At 42.5% G+C, this 16,759-nt stretch overlaps 1 protein-coding gene across 6 annotated transcripts in view; it reads left to right on the top strand.

Moving 5' to 3' along the window:
* Positions 1-16,759, top strand: part of ATP8A2 (ATPase phospholipid transporting 8A2) — a 581,949-nt gene that overhangs the window by 431,110 nt on the left and 134,080 nt on the right. For all 6 annotated transcript variants that reach the window (XM_027591115.2, XM_027591114.2, XM_027591112.2 and 3 more), the window contains 2 exons: positions 15-71; positions 1,400-1,507. In XM_027591115.2, the coding sequence (XP_027446916.1) occupies positions 15-71; positions 1,400-1,507 (165 nt within the window). The remainder of the gene's footprint in view (positions 1-14; positions 72-1,399; positions 1,508-16,759) is intronic.

Below are 16,759 nucleotides of genomic sequence, written 5' to 3'. Positions count from 1 at the left end.
GTTTGTTTTCACAGTATGTTGTTGTCACTGTGTGTCTGAAAGCTGGTTTGGAGACCACAGCATGGACTAAAGTAAGTTTTCTCTGGAACTGTTGCACTATCCACTACAGATATTTTAATGGCATGGATCTTTTTTTAAGCTTTGGGAAACCAATCAGCAGGATCTAGCTATCTTATTTAAATTTTGCATGTAAAAGTTGTCATTTGATCTTTATCAGGGCAAATTTGCAAATCCAAAGTTTTCTGGTGATTCATTTGCTTGGTACTTACTAACAGCTCTAAGCTATTAACAGTCCTCTCATTTCAAATGTATATGCACACAGAAAATACAGAAAGACAAAAAGGAGAATTTCTAATTTCCATAACTTTATGAGCAAGAGACAGTTACTGTTAACACTTTTCTGGATAACATTACAGACGTTCCACGTTTATATTTTTAATAAGATAATGCATTATAGAGCATATAGTTTTGTGATCCTTTTTTCCACACCTTAAATTTACTTCTACAAAATCTTTGTTCATGATTAAAGAGTATTAAGTTTGATCAATATCCCATCATTTAATCATTCCCCAATTTTAGACATTTTGGTGATGTACCACATTTTGGGAACATAACCCATGTTTCGTGTTTATTTATCACTGTTGTATAAATAGGCTCCTAATTCTGTGCTGGGAAAATGAGGGAGGAGGTTGGAGATGCTTGTGGGGAATCCATCAAGTGACAATGGTAATTAATCCAGACAAGAGGCTTGGCCTGGGCTCTTACAGGAGGAGGTAGTGAGCAATGGTCAGATTCCAAAAGTATTATTTTTGAAAAGCTAACAGACTTTGATGATGGATTATATCATGGAGTCTGGAAGGAAGAAGTCAAGGGTCGTCATATTAAGACAAAGGAGAAAAGGCTAACAACTCAGCAGATGCTTAAAGGATTGTTAAGATGTAATATCCAACCCAGATTTGTAAAAAATTCTTTGGAAAATGAGAAGAATAATCAAAGTCTCAAAACAATAAGTAAGAACATCTTGTTCTTTTTGTCCATCTGGTGCTTTCTTACTGGATTAAGGTGAACTGGCCTGTGTAGCTCCAAGCTGGAGCAAATACTGGTGAGGATCAGCCAGGGGCCAGCTAAAACTGTGCAATGGGTCTAGGAGAAAGTCCGCTGAGGCAGGGAAAGCACCTTGATCTTCAGGGTAGTTTGGGGCCACCAGTTCCTTGAATTCACTGTGTAACATTCTGAGACAAGATAATTACGAGACGGCACTTTCCAATGACGGATGACTAGTCAAAACGTTTCCATGAAGAAAGCTGGCCTGGACACAGGGGTTCTGCTGCAGGTGGGGTTCGGGTGGCTCTCCTTTGCCAGCAGAGAAGCCCCACCTGAGTCTGTGTTTCCTTTGCAGTTCAGTCATCTGGCTGTCTGGGGAAGCATGCTGATCTGGCTGGTGTTTTTTGGTGTCTACTCAACCATCTGGCCCACCATTCCCATTGCTCCAGATATGAAAGGACAGGTCAGTGCTCCTAACTGTGAGTGGGCTTTCCCTGTCTCATGACAACAATGCTTTCCGTGTGTGGGCTCTCTATGTCTCATGACACTGATGAACTTCAGGAGAGGTTGGTGCGGCCTGCTTCCATCAGCATTCATCAGGAGGGAAACAGACCAAATCAGAGAACCTGGAAGAGGTTGCCTTGTCCACAGAAATGGCATTTGAAATTTTTTTTAAATTTTATTTTATTACGTATTGGAGATTGTCAACTTAAATCTGCTGGCCTACCTGGCATGTCCACATTTCCATAATGAATTGTGTATTAATTACACACAGTCCTGATGTGTCCAGGTAGTTCATGGCCCTTGGAAAACTGGAGATGTTCTGAGTCGTTCACCATCCAGTGATGATGTGGATGGTCATCGTGAGATTAAGTGTACTACAATGATCTGATTATTAGTCACCTGTGAAAGAGAAATCTAACAACTCCATTAGCCAGATCATTGATTAACCAGAATATCTCATTGTTCTCTTGAACTAGAGAGGCTGAGATTGAAGACCTATATACTCATTTAAATTTGTTTAGTATTTTCTTTTCTTTTGTATTATCTTTATCCAGTGTTTGAGACTAAGCCATCAACAATGACAAGCTGGATCTTAGAACCCTATAGTATTGGGTCTGGAGAGGAGTTTGACAGTTCCAGGTTCTGAACCACCTCAGTTTACAGATGAAGCTGCATAGGCCCAGACACTCCAGGCTCACCCCATAGACCCCCATTTTGGGGTCTGCCCATATCCAGCACTGCCCTAAGATCCCAGCAAGTGGCTGCCCCAGGCTCTGTGCTTTGGAAGCCTCTGAACTGGCCAGCCTTGGCTGGATCTGTTCCTCTTCATAGGGTGAGAAGCCCATGGTACACAGAGACAGAACCCTACTTCTAGTCCATCCCCTAGGTTCCCAGGATCTTGAATTTCCTTCCCCAATAGCCACAAAAGCCCATTTCCCAGGCCTGCCTGGTCCTCTCCCCAGATCCAAGCCTTTGTGAATACCCTTGGCCCAAGAGGCAGCTAGTTGTAAGACACATACTTTGGGCCAATTGAATGTTAGAATCTATATAGCCACCCCGATTTGCATGAGGACGCTCATGCTATAGAACAGAACCAAGGATGAGAAGAGAAGGCCTATGGGTCGGGTGCTTCCACTGGTGTTCCTGCCCCAGGAATGCATATTTTAGGGCCAGGCCTGTGCATGCCACATCTGGCTACTATCTTAGCCTCACTTCCTCTGCAGAAATAAGCCCAAACTCCTGGGTCTACCCAACTCTAAATATATGGGCAGCAGCTGTGTCATGTGAGATAACGCAGGGCTAGCACTGTGTGCCTTGTTCCCTTGGCGAATCAGTAGCTGACGTATACCCCAGGGTGTGTCAGACCTCCTCGAGTGTGGGTGCTAAGCAGGACAGACATGTGCTACAGAAGTAGCCGTGTATGTCCCCTAATGCATCTACACTGTCTGTAAGGGTTGAGGACAAACCCATAACACACATGGCAGTTCTTTTCCAAACACAAGTGATGGCCGAAATCACAGCGCATTGAATGAATTAAGAAGATTGTGGAGCATTTAAAGAAATCAGTTATATTTTAAAGCAATGTGAATCATTCCCCCAAAAACAAACCAAGACAAGTATTCACAACAACGATGATCAGTTGGTAAGGTGGTGGTGCCTAGAATATCTGCTTCATGTTCCCTTCCTTCTGGGCAAGAGCAGGTGTGGCCTCATGACTGTTTCTTTCAGGGGATTTTACGGTGCAGGACAGCAGCTGATGGATGCAGAGAGTTTCTTAGGTGAGAGGAGAGAAAGCTGGCAGAATGGAATCAGTCCATGTGTGACCAGCCAACAAAACCCATTCTTTTGGAAGCCCCCCACCAGATGCTCTGGTGCGCCCCTCTGTGTGCATTTGCAGCAGCAACTCCAGGTCAGAGGTGCACGAGCTAGGCTGGTTTCTGACTCACTCCAAGCAGTAAGTTACTTTCCAAGGGCAGAGAGACCACATCTGCCAGGCAGACACTACTAACATGCCACATAGTCAAGTATCCAAGTTGGATGCTGGTCTGTGTGGTGTGAGGGCTCAGCCTAATGGTGAAATTTCTGTCATTGGGGACTTTTCAAACACATTTAATGAGGTATTCCTACCATCCCAAAGCAAAGAAATCATAATATCAAATCACAAATCACTTTGGTATAATTTTTTTTTAATTTTTTACATATTCCCTGTCATTCTCGCTTTTTTGTTGGTTGGTTGGTTTGCATGAGGCAAATGATGTTGTTTTGAAATCAAACATAGCTGGCTGAAGCTGAGGTTCTCATTAGACGTTGAATGAGATGGTTAATATGTGCTTTTCATGCACAGGACTTCCGAGTGGGTATTCTGCTGTCTGTGTGTGAAGAGCTGTTTGTGATCACTAGTCTTCCTCCAGGGGAGACCTCTTAGTGGGGACAGGGTGTCAGAAAACAATGTCAGAGCCAACCTAACAGTCTTTGACCTGGTGTCTGCTGCCCAGCAGTTTGTTCATTCTTTGAACACTTTTGAAGAAGACCTTACGTGGAGAGTGGCCAAAACTAGCTGGAGGTCTCCCAAAGACTTCTTGCTGCCTCAGAAGGAATTACAGGCTATCATGAAGAAAGACGGGACCTGGGCTCAGGTACAGGCAGGAACAGGGCTCCTTGGGGCTACTACTGAGAATATGCCCAAGCCATGGTCATCCCTTTGGTTCTAGGTTGGTCTTATGGACTCAGGGTTTGTGTCCCCACCCCAGATTCTCGTGTTGAGGCCCTAACCCCCAGTGTGATGGTATTTGGAGGTAGGGTATTTGGGAAGTAATTAGGTCATCAAGAGGATTGGTGCCCTTATAAGAAGGGTGCTCTTGTAAGAAGGGGCCGGAGAGCTAGCTCACTCGTTTTCTGCCTTGTTGACAATACAATGAAAAGTTAGTTATCTGCACCCAAAAGAGCATCCTCACCACCATGTTGGCACCCTGATTTCAGACGTCCAGCCTCCAGCACCGTGAGAAATAAATGTCTCTGGCTGATAAGCCACCCAGTCTATGGTATTTTGTTATAGCAGCCTGAACTAAAACAGTTGGTGAATGCTTAGGAGTGAGGGGTACTCTGAGGAAAGACTCTTTTTATTCTTCTTCTTCTTCTTATTATTATTATTACTATTATTGGATGTTTCTAGTGATTTGTATAAACCATTTTTTGTAGTTCACAGAGCAGTAGGATTTTGGCAAATGAACACGGTTCTTTTGAGCTTTGGAATTAAACTAGTGTCTAATGGCAAACGGCATTTCTCACTTGGGAGCCTGAGACAGATGCCCCACACAAAACATTCTGTCTATGCATAACATCTTCAACTGTTGAAAAGATGCATTGTTTCTGCTGGGGTTTCCTAATGGATTTGGTTAAATATTTCTTTGTCTCGTCCATTATATCTGGAGTTTTTCTCATGAGGGAGAAGGCAGGTTTTCCCTCGAGGGCAAAGGAGGAGAAGGCTCTAGATGAGAGTGATTTTCCACTGTCAAAGGGTCTTTATCTTCCCTCCAGCACCTCATGATATGATACACAAGACCCAACCAGACAGTGACCAGGATGTCCCAGTGGAAGTTTCTGAAATCAAAGAAGTCATCTGTGGAGTCCCTCCTGAAAATACGCAACATTTGTGGGATTTTAAGGGACACTTTGTTTTTCCATTTTTCTAGGACCAAGCTAGATCTAAAGCGAATTAAAAACTCAAGTTGTGTCTATCCTGGTTAAAGCCCAAGTCCCCTACCAGGGAAAATATGTGCTGATGTTTTTCCATAGGGGACCGTCTGTTTTTCTTTCTCCCAGTAGCATAACCATGGGTTACAAGAATCTCCATAATGGGTCCCCAAAGCCAGTGCTTGAAGGTGGAAAACTACAAACGTCATTTAGCTCAGAGTTGTCTGCTGAAGGAGAGCTTTCAATTAGAGAGATGAGGAAAACTTTATCTAAAACCGGATCAGGAAATGTCCTTTCATTTTCTTCACGTGTTTCTCAAGACTTCTTGATTTGGGGAGTATCTGAGGGGATGCTATCTCATTTGATGTCTGTGTAAAAGGCCAAAGAGACCTGCCCCAACTAGCTCTGTCACCTTTGGTGAATCACTCAGCCTGTGTTAATTTCCTTATTGGCAAAGTCAGAATAATATTACCCACCCTCATTATCTCAGAGGAATGTGGTACAGATATAAGAAGAAAACCCAAGGGAAATGGAAAACACGCCTGCTCTTTTTCCTGGAGTAACCATTTATTTTTTAACTTTTATAAATAGAAATAGTGTGACTTCAACTTCTAATTCTTTTAGGCCAAAGAATTTTAACATTTTATAGGTTCTAGATGTGATATTTCTCAGTAAGGTCCAGGGACCACCTGCATCTGAATCATCCGGGTTACTTGTTAAAAAACAACCTCCTCCCCACCCAGAAAATATATTCTTGCAACACACACACACACACACACGCGCGCGTGCGCACACACACACACACACAGAACCACAGTCCTGGGGTGCATAGCCACAGCCTCTGAATTTTAATAAACCTGCAAGCTATTCCTCCTTAAACGTTTGAGAACCACTGCTCCAAAACCCCTAAAACTGTGAGGGAGACCTCACAGTGTTTGAGTCACGCAGGGTGTTCCAGGAGAAGATGGTATATTTAAAGTATCACAGTTGATGTATGTCTCCCGGGCAGTGGTTATGTAAGACTCGGCAGGTATTGCCAGTGTAGCTGCTTTAAGGTAACTCGCTTTCTACATAGAGAATTATACTGAAAGACATTACATCGTTCACCATGGAAAAATAGTCCTCATCAACTTTGGTGCTTTTCCTTTAACGTTCTTTTCATTGCTAGTAAAAGAGGGGGAAAATTTTTCACTTCAAAGCCTACAAACTGTTAACTCTGTCTGCAGTGCCAAGCTCCAGGCTCCAGCCAGTTTCTGGCGTATGACAGGCTTTTTTTTTTTTATCCTAAAGACAGGAATGGGTTTACATTAGAGTTTTATACCCACACTTGTGTATACACAGTGCAGATCCCAATAGACGAAAAGTACACAGAAGGAGGAGTGGTTGCTGCTTGGTCAAAGCGATCCACTACTCATCTTCCCTAAGTGACTGGTTTCTCCTAGACTTCACAGCCGGGTAAGATCTCAGGCCCAGGTATTTTCCACACCAAATGTAAAAAGAGGGGGTTTTGTCTCCAAGTGGCATGTGCTCTGGGAGATAAGTGAGGCAGGAGGGTCACAGCCCCATCGGCCACCATCTTTGCTCAGCTGGGGTTCCAGAACATCGCTGTAGGGTAGAGACTGGCCCAAGGGCCAGGAGCGGACATGTGCATGGGTTCACTTTCCCAGTGTGGGACAGGGTTGTTTCACCCCCAGCATCCATCCTCCACCACCCTTTCTGAAGGGGCCCAGTTTCGTAGGCGAATACCAGACCTTGTGTAAGATGCCCAGCACCTTTGGAGAGTCATTTCCACCCCTGACTCCAGGGGAGAGCTTGATCCCAGCCCCTGATATAGTAAGTGATTCAAAAACCCTGCAGGAGACACAGGAGACATTCGCTGGGGGCTTCTGAGATGGAAGCATGTTTGCTCTGGAAAGAAATCCATCAAAGATACGGCCTTCTCTTGTGTGTGAGGTAACTGCTACTGTGCTGCACGGAGCTGTTCAACCAGTGGGAGGGAAGCCACCTCCAGAATCCTGCTGCCGCCATGAAAGGTGTGATCTAAAGACAAAAAACAACCAGAGTCTCTTGTGTGATTGTTGAGCCACCAAATGAAGCCAGCCTCAAAGTCCCTTCCACCCCGCACCCATGCTAGCTTTCCAAGGAGCATCCCCTGCGTGTGCTGCCTGTCCTCTAAAGGCACCCCACCCACACGTAGATGTTAGGATGTTTCTTTTATAGTCATCAGCATATAGTCAATCAAGGAAATAGGTGCTTTAAAAAAAACAGGCTTAAGGCTTAACATTACATATTATACGATATTCGAAGTTGGGTGCTTATAGATTTATTTAAAGATTTGGTAAAAAAAAAAAAAAAAAGACACCTAGCAATAAACCTAATTAAAGAGGTAAAAGATCTGTACTCCAAAAACTTTAGAACACTTATGAAAGAAATTAAAGAAGACATAAAGAAGTGGAAAAACGTTCCATGCTCATGAATTGGAAGAACAAACATCATTAAAATGTCTATACTACCCAAAGCAATCTACACATTTAGTGCAATCCGTATCAAAATACCACCAGCATTCTTCACAAAACTAGAACAAACAATCCTAAAATTTGTATGGAACCACAAAAGACCCTGAGTAGCCAAAGCAATACTGAAAAAGAGAAAGAGAACTGGAGGCATCACAATTCCAGACCTCAAGCTCTATTACAAAGCTGTAATCATCAAGACAGAATGGTACTGGCACAAAAACAGACACATAGATGAATGGAACAGACTAGAGAACCCAGAAATGGACCCACAACTCTATGGTCTACTAATCTTCAACAAGGCAGGAAAAAGTATCCAATGGAAAAAGATAGTCTCTTCAACAAATGGTGTTGGGAAAAATTGGACAGCCACATGCAGAAGAATGAAACTGGACCACTTTCTTTCACTATACACAAAAATAAATTCAAAATGGATGAAAGACCTAAATGTGAGACAGGAAACCATCAAAATCCTAGAGGAGAACACAGGCAGCAACCTCTTTGGCCTTGGCTGTAGCAATTTCTTACTGGACACATTGCTGGAGGCAAGGGAATCAAAAGCAAAAATGAACTATTGGGACTTCCTCAACATAAAAAGCTTCAGTGAAAGAAACAATCAACAAAACTAAAAGGCAGCCTGTGGAATGGGAGAAGATTTTTGCAAACAACTATTGGATAAAGAATTATTATCCAAACTCTATAAAGAACTTATCAAACTCAACACCCAAAAAACAAATAATCCAGTTAAGAAATGGGCAGAAGACATGAATAGAGACTTTTCAAAAGAAGACAACCAGATGGCTAACAGACACATGAGAAGATGCTCAGCATCACTCAGCATTAGGGAAATACAAATCAAAACCACAATGAGATACTACCTCAAACCTGTCAGAATGGCTAAAATTAAGAACACAGGAAACAACAGGTGTTGGTGAGGATGCAGAGAAAGGGGAACCCTCTTGCACTATTGGTGGGAATGCAAACTGGTGCAGCCACTCTGGAGAACAGTATGGAGGTTCCCCAAAAAGTTAAAGATAGAAATACCCTATGACCCAGCAATTGCACTACTAGATATTTACCCAAAGGATACAAAAATAGAGATTCAAAGGGGTACATGCCCCCCGATGTTTATAGCAGCAATGTCCACAATAACCAAACTATGGAGAGAGCCCAAATGTCCATCGACCTGATGGATAAAGAAGAGGTGGTATACATACACACACACACGCGCGCGCGCGCACGCACGTGCACAATGAACTATTACTCAGCCATCAAAAAGAGTGAAATCTTGCCATTTTCAGGGACATGGATGGAGCTAGAATGTATTATATAAGTGAAATAAGTCAGTCATAGGAAGACAAATACCATATGTTCTTTCTCATATGCAGAATTTAAGAAAGAATACAGATGAACAAATGGGAAGGGGGGAGGGGAGAGAGAAAATAAACCATAAGAGACTCTTAACAATATAAACTGAGGGTTGATAGAGGGAGGTGGGTGGGGGATGAGCTAGATGGGTAATGGGTATTAAGGAGGGCACTTGTTATGTTGGGCACTGGGTGTTGTATGTAAATGATGAATCACTGAAGTCTCCAGAAACCAATATTGCACTGAATGTTAACTAAGTAAAATTTAAATAAATAATGAATAAATAAATAAATATTTGGTAAAGAATTACTTTAATGTCATAATTATTAGTGTTTTAGGTAATAACATCCCAGAAACACCTAACATGAATACTGTAAGCTTATTGGAGTTATCTTTAATACAGCATATTTTCCTCAAATAATGTACTTCCCAAGTCGGTGGCCTAGCTTATGTGAAAAGTGGTCAGCCTGATAAGGTAGAAAGCCCCGTCAATAGAGACTTGCCTCTTGGCTTAAAATAACTTTCTGGCATCTTCTTTGTATAATTTTCTTGTTTATTGAATTTGGCCAAATTATTTGCTGAAGTCCGATTTTCATTTTGGCCTTTAAACTTGTACATTTTGTGTAATAATAAGATTGACTTGCTGTGTTTCTGGATGACATTGTTATCTGAATAAATATCAATATGAGCAAAATTAAGGAGGACTTCGGGTTTCTCCTGTATCTCTAAGTCTTGTCACCCACACCCAGGGTTTCCCCCATTCGTGTGTATTTGCCATCCTTAAAGGCACCGCACACTAATCCTTGTCGGAGGCAACCACTAGAATGGAAAAGCTTTAGAACTACAACCAAAGATTCTTTATTGATAATGAAAAGAAAAACAAACCTTTGCTTGATTAGGGATATCAAGATGAATTTCTCCCAGGCCTATAAATATTTGGGCTCTAAAATCATAAAATTCAGGCATCGGATAACAGCTCCCTCAGAATATGGCCTTCATAGTTGTTACATGTCATGCCAAGTTGTTTTTGTTTGCCTTTCCCTGATTTCCGAACAAGAGGGAAAGTATATTTTTAAAAATGTGTGAGCTCCTTAAAGCAATTTCAGATTCTTTCTACAGGCAGTAATGGGGCCAGCACCTCTTTCTCCTGCTTGCTTCTGTGCCAGGCCTGGCGGGATCCACAGACGTGGTCTGGGTTCAAGTGACCGGAATCAAACCTCTCTCCTCTTCAGTGCAAATCCTGACACTGAAAGTGGGATTTGAACCCAGTTAACCTAACACCTAAGAAATACATAAAGTTGAGGGGCGCCTGCGTGGCTCAGTCGGTTAAGCATCTGCCTTCGGCTCAGGTCATGAATCCAGGGTCCTGGGATTGAGCCCCGCATCGGGCTCCCTGCTCAGCAGGAAGCCTACTTTTCCCTCTCCCTTGCCTGCCACTCCCCCTGCTTGTGCTCTCTCTCTTTCTCTCTGTCAAGTAAATAAATAAAATCTTAAAAAAAAAAAAATACATAAAGTTGAGTCCATTGTACGTCATCTCTGTGACTGTTATTCTGAGCGACAGTTTTGTCAGGTATATGGAGAAGATAGTATCTATCTTTGGAATTAATAGGGAGATTGAAGAAAAGAAGGCATGTAAATAATAGGAGGTACTTTTTATTGAGCACTTACTATGTCTCAGACAAATGTACCTTCATATAAATATGCTGTACATTTGCACTTACACAGTGGATCAGGCATTAGTTCACCCGATAATCTGCCAGCCATAGGAGGGTACAGAGGCTTGGGAAGAAAGAAGCAACACGTTGGTCAGGCTCTGGACTGGAGTAGCTGGGACTTTCCAAGTTGGCCAGACTCCAGGGTATGGATGCCCACACTTGGTCACTATGAAAAGCCCCCAAGGTGATGCTTGGTACAAGCCAGGTGTCGAGTCAGTGTCAGTCGAATCTCCTTAAAATTTTGCATTTATTAAGTTGCATCTGAAGACACCTACCCTGAAGTGTAGTAGAATTTTTAAAACAGGGCCCCTGGGTGGCTCAGTTGGTTAAGCTTCCGCCTTTGGCTCAAGTCATGATCTCAGGGTCCTGGGATCCTGTCCTGCATCAGGCTCCTTGCTCAGCTGGGAGTCTCCCTCTCCCTCTGCCTCTCCCCCTGCCTCTCCCCACTGCTTGTGCTCACTCTGTCAAATAAATAAATAAAATCTTAAAAGAAATAATTTTTAAAACATAACTATAGAGTCAGAAGCATACACGTACTTTGTGTTTGAGCTGCAATCTTCTGGCCTTGAACCCCAGGAAGGTAGGTTTCAGACAATGTCTTTTTTTTTTTTAAGTACATCATGGAAAGCCCTAATTTTTTAGTTCCTGCACCCCACCCCCAAACACCCACCCACCCACCCACCACCGTTCTCTTTCTTTTGGCAGTTTATTTTATTTTGGCCTTTCAAGGATGCTGTGTGCTAATTAGAGGCCAGGCGGCTTTGATTGTGAGTTATTTTTCTCTTCAGTGAAAGGTTTTGTTGTGGTGTTGGCATTTGCCATTTATTCAGATGTTAATTTTTTTAAATATCTGTCAGCAAATTAAAGTACACATTACATGCTGATTTTGTTTGTTTGTAATATTTATATTCCGTGGTCACAGAGTATGTTTGATGTGGTTTTGAACTTTTCCTTTCTCCAAACATGTGGAAATGTGTATGTGCGGCACTGGGGTTGAGAGAGTCTATGCAAGGGTTTACTTCCCTGACATCTGCAGAGGAAAATGGATTTGTCTGGTGACCTCAGTGGGAGACCGTAGTCCTCCCGCGCAGAGACATCTTTCTTTAGGCATGTTCGATTTAGGAGGTGGAGAGCTGCCTGAGAAAGGCCAACAGATTAAGGATTTGTGCAAGGAAAGATAACCTGGCAAGAAAGGGTAGGTTAGACTACACAGAGTCACAGCATGCTGTTAGGCCTATGCCAGGCCTTTCCTATTTTGTATAAACAGTGATGCAAACCTGCTGTTGCCAGAATCCAAGAAGACCAAAATAGTGAAAGGATTTAAAGTAGGTTAGCTCTTTCTTCAGTGACTCTTGTGGCCATTGGCATCATAAAATATCAGAATCCATCCAGGCGATCGTATGCTTTTTGAACCGCGATTAACCAGCTGTCGTAAGCATTTGGCATTCCTTCAGCTAAAGACAGGAAAAGAGAAATGTAGGTTACCTGCGTCTGTGCCTGTAGTGTTTTATTTTAGTCTTTTAATTACTGCAACCTGATTGTAACAAAGGATAGAAACAAAGAGGACACGTTTAAATGTGTAGACTTCTGGGCGTGCCGTGAAGTACTTGGCTCAGCAGCAGTGAACACCCGTCTTGCATCCTGGGTTCAAGAGCATCTTGTCACCAACCACCTGCCCTACATCCATTTCCTGTTTTTCCAGTCTCAGCCCCTAAATCCCTTCCCCTCTTCCAGAACACGTATTTAGATGGTGCTGGTTCTGCCTCAGCTCCACCTCTGGGTCTGGACCTGCCCCCCAGGACTAGTCAACCAGGATGCTCATATTGTGGTCCATGGTGACTGATTCAGAAACAGGCATGGTGACCCACACCAGGCCACTTAGGGACAGTTCAAGGATTTTTTTTAAAGATTTTATTTATTTGTCAGAGAGCACAGGCAGGGGAACGGCAGGCAGAGGGAGAAGCAGACTCCCCACTGAGCAGGGAGCCTGATGTGGGACTCTATCCCAAGACCCCGGGATCATGACCAGAGCCGAAAGCAGACACTTAACCGACTGAGCCACCCAGGCGCCCCTCAGGGATTTTTTTTTTTTTTTAATAGAAACTAATAGGGGAAGGGGAAAGCACTCTTGCTGGTATATAGGGATAATGTCAGCCTGGAGCTGCCAGTGTCTACCACAGAGAGAGAGCCCAGCTAAGGATGAACAGAGTGGGGCGGGGGTGGGGGGCAGGAAGCATGGAATGCACTGCTGGATCCAGCTCTGCCTGAAGCTAGGGCTCTCTCTGAACGTTTAGATAACACATAAATCGATATATTCCCATTTTTGCTTAAGACCGTTCAAGTTGGATTTCTGTTACTTCTAAAAATGAAGAAATTGCTAAGTCACAGACACAAGAGGTAAAACTGACTGGGTCAAGTGAAGACAGAACTCTCCTATCCTTGTAGAAAATCGGCATTGTTGTGTTGTAGAAAAGCAGCTGGTGAACTCTCCCTATTGTGTCTCCAAGTTGACACAATAGTAGCCTTCCTCCCCTCCTTCTCCCCCCTGCCCCCCACCCAAGAGCAAGAAGACAGGCTTGGGTAGAACTAATTGTTTGAAACAGGGGTGTTAAGAAATGGAAGCTTTTCTGAGAGAGGCCTCTTTCCCTTGGCAGCCAACAATTCAAACCGTCAGCATCGAATGGTCCTGAGCAGTGCCGTCCGATAGAAATATAATGGGAGACACATGGGTAACGTTCAATTTTCTAGTGGCTCCATTAAAGAAAGTTTAAAAAAATTAGTGTTATTAATCTATTTAGCCCAACTTGTGATCAACATTAAAAGAAATTATTAGTGAGATAATTTATGGTGTTTTTGTACTAAATCTTTGAAATCCAGTGTGTGTGTTAGATTTACGGCGCATCTCAAGTCAGACCAGACCTACTGCAAGGGCTCAGTAGCCATCTCTGGCCAGCAGCCCCTTTACTGGATGGCATAGCTCTTGACCAACAGAGATTTGGAAACCCAGACTCATTCTCCAAAGCTAAATTTAGTGCAAGCAAGATTAAGAGGTAAGGAAACCCAGCCTCAGATTGGTTTGGGACCTGGGAGAAGCTTGGTCCTCCAGGTCCCTTCTCTGCATCCAGGGTGGGGCCTCCCTGACTTTCATTTCAGTCGCCTGCACTTCAAAGGGTCTTGGCTCTTACACAAGGCTTTCCCTAAAAAATAAAATCACAGACAACTCAGCTGTTAATCTATGCTTATTAATTGCTTTAAGCAGAGTTTATAAACCATGATTTATAAAGTGTGGGTCTGATTTTAAGTAGTTTTTCCAAAGTGTTGGCTAATACCCCAGACATTTCCTCCTGAATGTGGGAGGGAAGGGGTCAGGATCCAGGACTTCGGTCACATTTATGTCATGCTGCAACCACCTGGGCAATAATAACCTGTGGCACCAAAAATAAATTAGATCTGTTCCTAACAAATGGTTAATGTGTTCAATAAGTGGCAATTTCTAAGTAGGATTATTATGTCATTTCTAAGATCATGTGAAACCTTTGTCCTTTTTTCCTTCTAGAGTTCCAGGCCCCTTCTCTCCATCATGATGCTTAATACAAGCCCTTTGTCAGTTTTACCTCCTACATATATCTTCCTCTCTCCAGTTCTGATCCTGTCTGGTTAGTTGGTGCTGTAGAATTTTTTTTTTTTTTTGCCTGGACTATTGCAGTAGCCACCTGACCAGCTACAGTCTGTCTGGATCCATTGCTGTACTGTAGTCAAAGCAGTCTTTCAGAACACAAATCTGATGTAGTTGTCCCCCTGGCTTCCTGTTGCCCTCAGGAGAAAGTTCCAGGTTACTTTCCTGGTCTCTGAGGCCCTGCCAAGCCCTGACCTCTTCTCCTGTAGTACTCTTCCTCACTCCTCACTCCTCACCCTGCCCACACTGGTCTTGTCTTGCTTCCTGGCGTGCCCAGTCGTACTCTCACAGTGCATTTGCACCTGGTCCCCTCACTTCCTGCATGGCCTGGTCTCCGCCTTCCACCTAGCTAATGTGTACATAGTTTTCAGACCTCACATGAGTCATTACTTCCTGAGGGTGCCTTTTCTTGCATTCCTGACCAGGTTAAATCCTCCTAGCACATGTGCCCTTAACATGACTTACCTCTCCTTTGTTGCATTTACCACAGTTAAAAATTTACATGTGAATACAAGGTAACACCTTACACCCATTAAGATGACCACCATTTAAAAAACAAAAATGACACATGTTATGAAAAGGTAAAAAAATGAAATCCTTGTTGGTGGGAATGTAAAATGGTATATCACTGTGGAAAGTGGTATGGAGGTTCCTCAAAAAATTAAACACAGTGCGGCACCTGGCTGGCTTCGTCAGTAGAGCATGCAACTCTTGATCTCAGGGTTGTGAGTTCGAGCCCCACATAGGGTGTAGAAATTGCTTAAATAAATAAACTTAAAAAAAATTAAACACAGAATTACTGTATGACTCAGCAATTCCACTTCTGGGCATATACCCACAAGAATGTGAAGCAGGCTCTTGAAGAGCTATTTGCACATTCTTGTTCATAGCAGCAGTATTCACAACAGCCAAGAAAGAGGAACAACCCAAATGTCTGCTGATAAGTGAATGGATAACCAAAAGGAGATCTATACATATGAAGGAATATTATGCAGCCTTTCAAAAGAATGAAGTCCTGTCATGTCCTATAATACAGTTGAGGCTTGACATCATTCTAAGTGAAATAAGCCAGACACAAAAGGGCTAATACAGTATGGTGCCACTTACATGGGGTACCTAGAGAAGTCAAGTTTATAGAGACAGAAGGTGGAACGGTGGTTGCCAGAGTCTGGATGGCAAGGGGAAATGAGGAAGGAGTGCTTAATGGGTATAGCGGTGTCAGTTTTGCAAGATGACAAAGTTTGGGATGTATTGCCCAACAATGTGAACACAGTTAATGCTGCTCAACTACATACTGAAAAATGGTTAAGATGATACATTTTGTTATGTGTTTTTTTATCACAGTTTTTAAAAATGTATTTTAAATACATTTATGTGATTTCATAATTTATATCAATTTCTTCCTCTAAACTGGAAGCTGTAAAAGGAAAGTGAATATCTTCAATATATCCTTGATACCTATCTCCCCTCTTCCCTAGCATTCAGTAAATATTTAAATTAGTGAATTAATAAAATTAAAAGAAGCACCTCTCATATAGAATTAGGGAATGGATTTGGCTTTGTGCAATAGGTTCATAATATCTGTTTGCTGAACTGATAACGAAAGCAGGTGCCACATACTCAAACATTTGGGAATCACCTAGCAAGGGTCTGCACATAATAAGTGATGGGTAGATTAATGAATTTAGGATTTTTTCTTAAGTGTGCTAAAAACCAGTAGCACAAACCATGCATTTTTCCCACCCAAAGAATGATTTCCAGTTTAAAGATTTTTAGAACATTTCCAGTTAAAATTGTAGTCGAGCTACTTTAGTACATGGGTGATATCTGGTTTATAGTATTTGTTGATATCGGTATTTGTAAAGGATTGATAGTAAGGTCAAATTGCTTCATGACAGGTGTTTGTTTTGGAACTGCTACTAAAGGAAAGGCAAAAATGGAATAAAGATAGATTCTTGAGTACGTAATTTAAGGAAGTGCTAAGCTCATCGTTATCCAGTGGTCTTATTATGGGAGATAAAGCTGATGAAGACAGTGCATCTGGCAGAAATGTAAGTTCTCTAACCCACTGCATCATTGGATGGCATTTTCATTATTATATTGAAGGGACTGATGTGTTTGGAGTAATAAATATAAGTGCATATTTGAAGAGGAGATTTTGGTCAAAAAAAAAATGTCAAGGTTAGGGAGAGTTTAGGTGGCAGCTGGCCTCTGATAAATCTGGGATGATTTCATGGAAGAAATAG

This window comes from Zalophus californianus, chromosome 3 (genome assembly GCF_009762305.2).
Source record: "Zalophus californianus isolate mZalCal1 chromosome 3, mZalCal1.pri.v2, whole genome shotgun sequence".
NCBI lineage: Eukaryota > Metazoa > Chordata > Mammalia > Carnivora > Otariidae > Zalophus > Zalophus californianus.
This window is presented reverse-complemented; position numbering and strand designations above follow the sequence as displayed.